Genomic DNA, 6,144 nt, shown 5'->3' with positions numbered 1-6,144 from the left:
CGCCGTATCCTCACGCCGATCGACACCGATCCCTGCGGTCATTAGTTAATCTCTAATTAATCACTTAATTAATTAATCTCCAAAATTACAATTACTTAATTATATCCTTAATCACGCCACTAAAGCTATATTAAACCTTATTTCCCAGGTAGCCCATAATCCCCGTTCCGACGCGCGACGCCTTCACGTCGCCCACGTGCTCGGCGATCCCCTCACGTGCCCACACGCACAGGAGTATCCCCACCATCTGCTTGCTCGCCGTCAAGTAGTAACGGCCGCCTCCGTCAGGCTCCGCGTTCAGGGCCCGGTGAATGAGGGAAAGCCACGTGGCGGAAGGAGCCTTGTCCATGGGGCCCAGGACGTTGCCCGCGTTCAACGGTACGATTTCCTGAAACCTGCACGCAGAGAGAGAGAGAGAGGACTATTCACGAAAATGCCATCGAGGGGGTAGAGTTGTAATAAGGCAGAAGTACGTGCCCGATGACGTATAGGTCGGTCGCAAGGGGAGGTTCTCATGGGGAGCTTGGCCACCCACGTTCCACGTGCCAACGAAAACCCTGCAATTATTCGGAGCGCGTCAATTAAAATTTAAAGATAAATTAACCAGTGATTAAGTACAATTAGTAAATTAATTAACTTACCTGAGGTTTGGTGCGGGTGGACTTGGATCGGGTTGAGAGCTGTTCACCAACCATCCACTGTTGTCTAATAAATGGATATAAAAAAACAGAGTCCACAAAAGAGAATTAAAAACACGTTAATAATTTTAAAATTAAATTGCTTTTTTTTAATAATATTGAATTAGAAAATACTGTAACAAATTGTAACTGCTGCTCTGTAGAGAGAGAGAGAGAGAGAGAGTACCTAAATAATTTCTGTTGACTAGAAAAAACTTGTCTGTGTCGGAGCAGCTCTTTCTTCTCTCTAAAACTCCTAATGAGGCTAAATTATTTGAGAAAAAAATTACAAAATTCAATTAGTTATTCTTAAAAAAAAACATAAATGGGAAATTACGTTTATGTTAGGTTTGAGCATAGATTATGTTAATGAATGCTCACTGTGGTTGCTAGAGTCAGAGGGGAAGTCAGCGGAGCTGCTTTCCATGTTTAGCCATTTCTTTGTTACTATTTTTGGCCAAGTAAAAGACTGCGACAAAGTAAAACAATAAATACAAAAAAGGAAAAAAAAAAGATTTAATCAGAAAATGGATCCAAAGGAAAATACCTTAGGGAATGATCTACCAGGCTCAATCCTCATTATTTTGAAGTAAAAGAAATGAAAATCCCTGTTCAGAGAAAAAGAATGATTTCAAAGAATGATCAACAACCAAAAAAAAGAAAAGAAAAGGACAAATATATAGAGTGATAAATGTATACCTGGAAAATAAAAGTGCTAAGAGAGGGAGAGAGATATTGATGCTTAATTTATCCAAAATAAGAAACTAATAAATATTGTAGAGAAGATGAGAGGGAGATAGTTCTAGGTGTTTTGAGAATTGAGCAATTGCTTCTTCTCTCTTTATATAGTTCCTACATTGATGGAAACATATAGCAATAGTATAATTAAGATATTATATATAATAATATTATATGAAAAAGATATGAGAGAGAGGGAGAGTAGGTTTGTTCACTTTACTCTCTAGCTTTTTTATTGGAGGAGGAGAATGTCAGCAGTCCTCATGTTCCTCAGATGAGCTTTTGGTCCCTCGATCAGTCAATGAACTTGTCTCTTGATGGTGAGGGCGCGTATTGTCACGGATAAATACCATAAAAATAACTAGGGTCTTGTCGATCCATATTAGTCCCTTAAGGACGTGTTTGGTTCTGTTTTTTTGAAGGGAAAATGGGGGGAAAACTGCCAAAGTGTCAGAACTTTGGCAGCTTTCTCCCAAAATGGTCTCTTTTACTTTGGAAGCTTTTCCCCCAAAATCGCTTCTTAAAAGAGACGATTTTAGGAAAAAGCTGCCAAAGTTCTGACACTTTAGCAGCTTTCCCCCACTTTAGCAACACTTTCATATATTGAATTTTGAACTAAATCAGTCACATAATTGAGATTACTATTAGATCGATCCTTCAATTATCTTAAATTTAGTCTCTCTAATCAAAAGTAAAAGTAACAATTAGAAGGATTAATTTGAAACAGTTTATTAACATCGGGGCCTAATAGCAATCTCATCGATCATCATCGGCACAACTAATTTCAAAATAACTTAAAAACCGTATGACCAAATTATGAAAGGCTTAAGGCTCTAATATCCAAATTAAATAGCCCAAATAACTAACATGTTGATCTTTCATCCCTTAAAAGTAAGCTTTCTTAAGATTTTGGTCCCTAAAATCTCATCTACTTTGTGACATAAATCCCTCAAAACTTGATCTTTTGAATTAAGTCGCCTAATTATAAACATTGTTATCCCGGATTAATCCTTTTAGATTAAATTTGTCGGTTTAACCACAAAATAAATTGTAATGACGCTTGGATTTTGGGTAAGACCTTTCTTAGCACCTCTGAACCCACGTATGTTACATACTCATAAGTGCAAATTATTTCTCCATTGTGAAATGTTAATGGTTTTCTTATTAAAATGATTATGTTTTAAGTTTTTTATATTTTTTATATATATATAAAAGTATGGAAATTGATTAAATGTATTTTTTAAAGGAACAATATTGGTTGTGGCCATTTGTTTGGTTAAATGAGCTATAGCAAATAGTAGTAAGTAAGACCGATCTCATGCACAATCCTTTTATCTCTTAATAATTTATTTAACAAAATTAGAGCTCACAACCCTTAGCTCTACTTAATCACCCAAATATTTACTTGTGCATGTGTATCATGCTCATGTTTTATTGGAGGAAGGTGTCTTCAAAAACTTTATCACTCTACCTTCACTTTTAGTAGTGTTTCTTATGCTCAATAATAAAGGTTAGGTTGTCCGAATATATCATTTAGAGGTAGTACGTGTTCAATTTAATAAAAATGTAGTATAACTATCCTTACGATTCACGACCAAAATATAAAGAAATTAATCATGGTGACTTAAAAAGGGAAAAGAGAAGGCCAAAGGTGAATAAATATATTTCTTAGAAATGGTGATCATCATTTTAGAATCTGAAGTGGGTGATCATGCAATTGTAAAAGTATTTCTAAATTAATTCAGTTACATTTGAATATATATTAGCAGGCGGAAAGGAGTCCAGGTTTACAATTAACTCGGTACGCTTCTTATAGAAAACGTTGTTCAGAGAATTATGTTGAGATTAAATATTGCTAATGGAGGTGTAATTTAATGGATTGGCGGTGGATCAGGGAATTAATAATTTAAGCTACATCAAGATATTCCAATAACTCTTCATTGAGTAACGCGGCGGGGAAATGATAAGCCTTGGAATAGGATTCGGATCCTCTCCACTACAAAAAAAATAGTGGAGGGACCACTACATAATCACAGCCATTGATTATCTAGTTGATAATTATGATTTTTTTCTTTTAGTGCAAATTAGGAATGAGTGCAATACACGGGGGTATGGTAAGTTTTAGATTTAGATTGTATCATAACCGCCTACTAAATAATCAATGCTTGAGATTAAAAGTAGTGGTTGTATCATAACCGCCTACTAAATAATCAATGCTTGAGATTAAAAGTAGTGGTCTCTCCACTATTTTTTTGTAGTGGAGAGGATCCAAATCCTAATCAATGCTTGAGATTAAAAGTAGTGGTCTCTCCACTATTTTTTTGTAGTGGAGAGGATCCAAATCCCTTGGAATATACTAAGGGGTGCTTTTTGAATCCACAAAAAATAATCTCTGAATCCACGAAGAGAATATTAAAAGAGGAATTTTATTGATAAAAGTGATTTCACACCATGAGGTTTACAATCCTTCTTTTTAAATAGAAAAACAAAGCTCACTCCTAATAAGAACAAAATTTCTAAAAAAAGAGAAATAACTTAAAACTACCTAAAAGACTCCCTATAATAAAGAAAACAAATCAGTCCAAACTAAACCAAAATTGATTTGTTTACTAATCTAACTTGATTCTAACTTTATTACTAAAAATAAACTTAAAACTGATTATTTTCGGATTTCAGCTAAAACTAGGTATTACTGATGGAATTTTGAAAATCTGACAATTTGGTTAGCTCTGTCCCATCGAGATAGGCGATTTACTTACGTAATATGTCAGAATACGCCTTCCTGGTTAGAAGATATGATTCTTTCTTTGCGAAAGTCAATGATATGTATATATCCGTATTAGCTTGTGATTATCATGCTCCTGTATGTAACTATTCGTTAAGTGTCCTACATTAGTCTCCTCTTGTTGAAAGAAGCTCAACCCCGATCTTATATTTGCTTGAATAGTTGCTTCATTGATAAACATTTTTCGTCTCCTGCATCGATCAACATTCGCCTTATACTTAGCATTGATTTTCTCTATCTTTTGTTTTGCCTCATTGGCTGACCCTTCTTCTGAATCAAACTTTTGAATGAAATATCATATGTATGTGACTGACAGCATATGAATCTATAAATGACTTGAAAAACTCCTCCAAATCCTTTCCTTGTTGCTTTTTATATTCTTGTGCTTGATGTTTCATCTCAATCTTGTCGAAATTATTGTCACTCTTTGTTCTAAGAGAAGATTTTCTCTCATACTCCATCTCCTTTGCTCTGGGCCATCCACTAAGCAAGTTACACATAACATCAATCACCTCGCTCTCGATTCTACCCTTCTCTTTCGTTGCAATAACATTAGAAAATGTAATATCACTCACAAAAGCTTCAAAAATTTCATGTATAATGCCCATCTTCACTAACATATTACCATCAACATTACCAATCTCAGTCACAAAAGTGGCTTACACCTCAGAAGGAATATTGGTAGAGGCAGGTTCTTCTTTCCTAGTTACAACCAATGTATAACCTTCTTCATATATCTTCAAGTCTTTAGTGAAAGCTTTATTGTCTACCACCAAAAAAAGTTTTTTATCAGTAGTTTTTATCGTAAATGACTCCTTTTCTGTAAGAGGCATGCGTCAATTTAACTTTCATCCTTTTTAAAGACATAAGCATTGTCTCTGCCCCTATGGATGACATTAATATCGAACTGCCATGTATCACCTAAAAGCATATGACAAGTATCTATCTCGACCATATCACACAACACTTCATCAATATAGTTGCGGCCTATAAAAAAGGGTAGCTGACACATTTTATCGTTCTGCACATTATTGCCCTTATAAATCCAGCCGATCTTTCTTTATAGGAAGATGTACGTTTCTCACTCTTCAAACCTAACTTATTCACCATATGTTGAGAGACAAAATTCTCACTACTGTAACTATCAATGATAACATCACAAATCTTCTGCATCATGTTGCATCTCGTGTGGAAGATATTGTACTTTTGATATATGGTTCTTCACAACTGTAGGGTCTTGCTTAGGGACAAATTGGGCTTGCTTAATCTCTGCATGATCATAGTTAGAGTATGAACTTAGGTATTGATTGAGCATATAATAATATGTCGGAAGAAAATAAGCTTTAATCAATTCCTTCATCTTCGCCCATGATTGGATTTTTCGATTCTGTTGACAGACTCGATCCTCTCATAATGATAATAAGCTATTTTATCCTTAAGTCGATAAACTACTCGTCTAACCTTCTGATCTTTTAAAATTCCTAAATATCTAAAAAATCTCTTCACCTCATCTATCCAATAAAAAAAAATCATCTACATTGAGTTTTCTATTGAAAGTCAATAAATCAACCCTTATATTTTCAGTACCATATATATCACATCTCGAGTAGTCTCGACGATCATGATTTCGATGAGGGGCATCATTTTCATTGATATTGATGTGGAATTCTTATTGCAGAGCCCTAGCACATCTTTGGCGGCCATCAACGTAATCTCAAACTTGTCTCGGGTTCAGATGCTCCATTGCTAACGCAATCCGATATAAATGATTCTTAATTTGAGTTTGGGTAATAGGGGCTTCGTCGTCTGCAATCGAATTGAAAACATGGCTCCGATCCCAATTAATGTAGCGCAGAAGTGATAAACATCGGAATCCACCAAGGGGTGCCCTTTAAATCCACAAAAAACAATCTCTGAATCCACGAAGAGAATATTAAAAGAGGA

At 35.2% G+C, this 6,144-nt stretch overlaps 1 protein-coding gene and 1 pseudogene across 1 annotated transcript; both read right to left on the bottom strand.

The window, feature by feature from the left end:
- Positions 1–1,477, bottom strand: part of LOC109819757 — a 3,977-nt pseudogene extending 2,500 nt beyond the window's left edge.
- Positions 4,476–4,808, bottom strand: LOC109821933. The gene has a single exon (XM_020388090.1). The coding sequence runs from the start codon at positions 4,806–4,808 to the stop codon at positions 4,476–4,478; it is 333 nt and encodes a 110-aa protein (XP_020243679.1).

This window comes from Asparagus officinalis, chromosome 8, assembly GCF_001876935.1.
Source record: "Asparagus officinalis chromosome 8, Aspof.V1, whole genome shotgun sequence".
NCBI classification, from domain to species: Eukaryota; Viridiplantae; Streptophyta; class Magnoliopsida; order Asparagales; family Asparagaceae; genus Asparagus; species Asparagus officinalis.
This window is presented reverse-complemented; position numbering and strand designations above follow the sequence as displayed.

Coding starts and splice junctions, on each gene's coding strand:
- LOC109821933 (XM_020388090.1), bottom strand. CDS start 4,808: ATGGGCATTATACATGAAATTTTTGAAGCTTTTGTGAGTGATATTACA.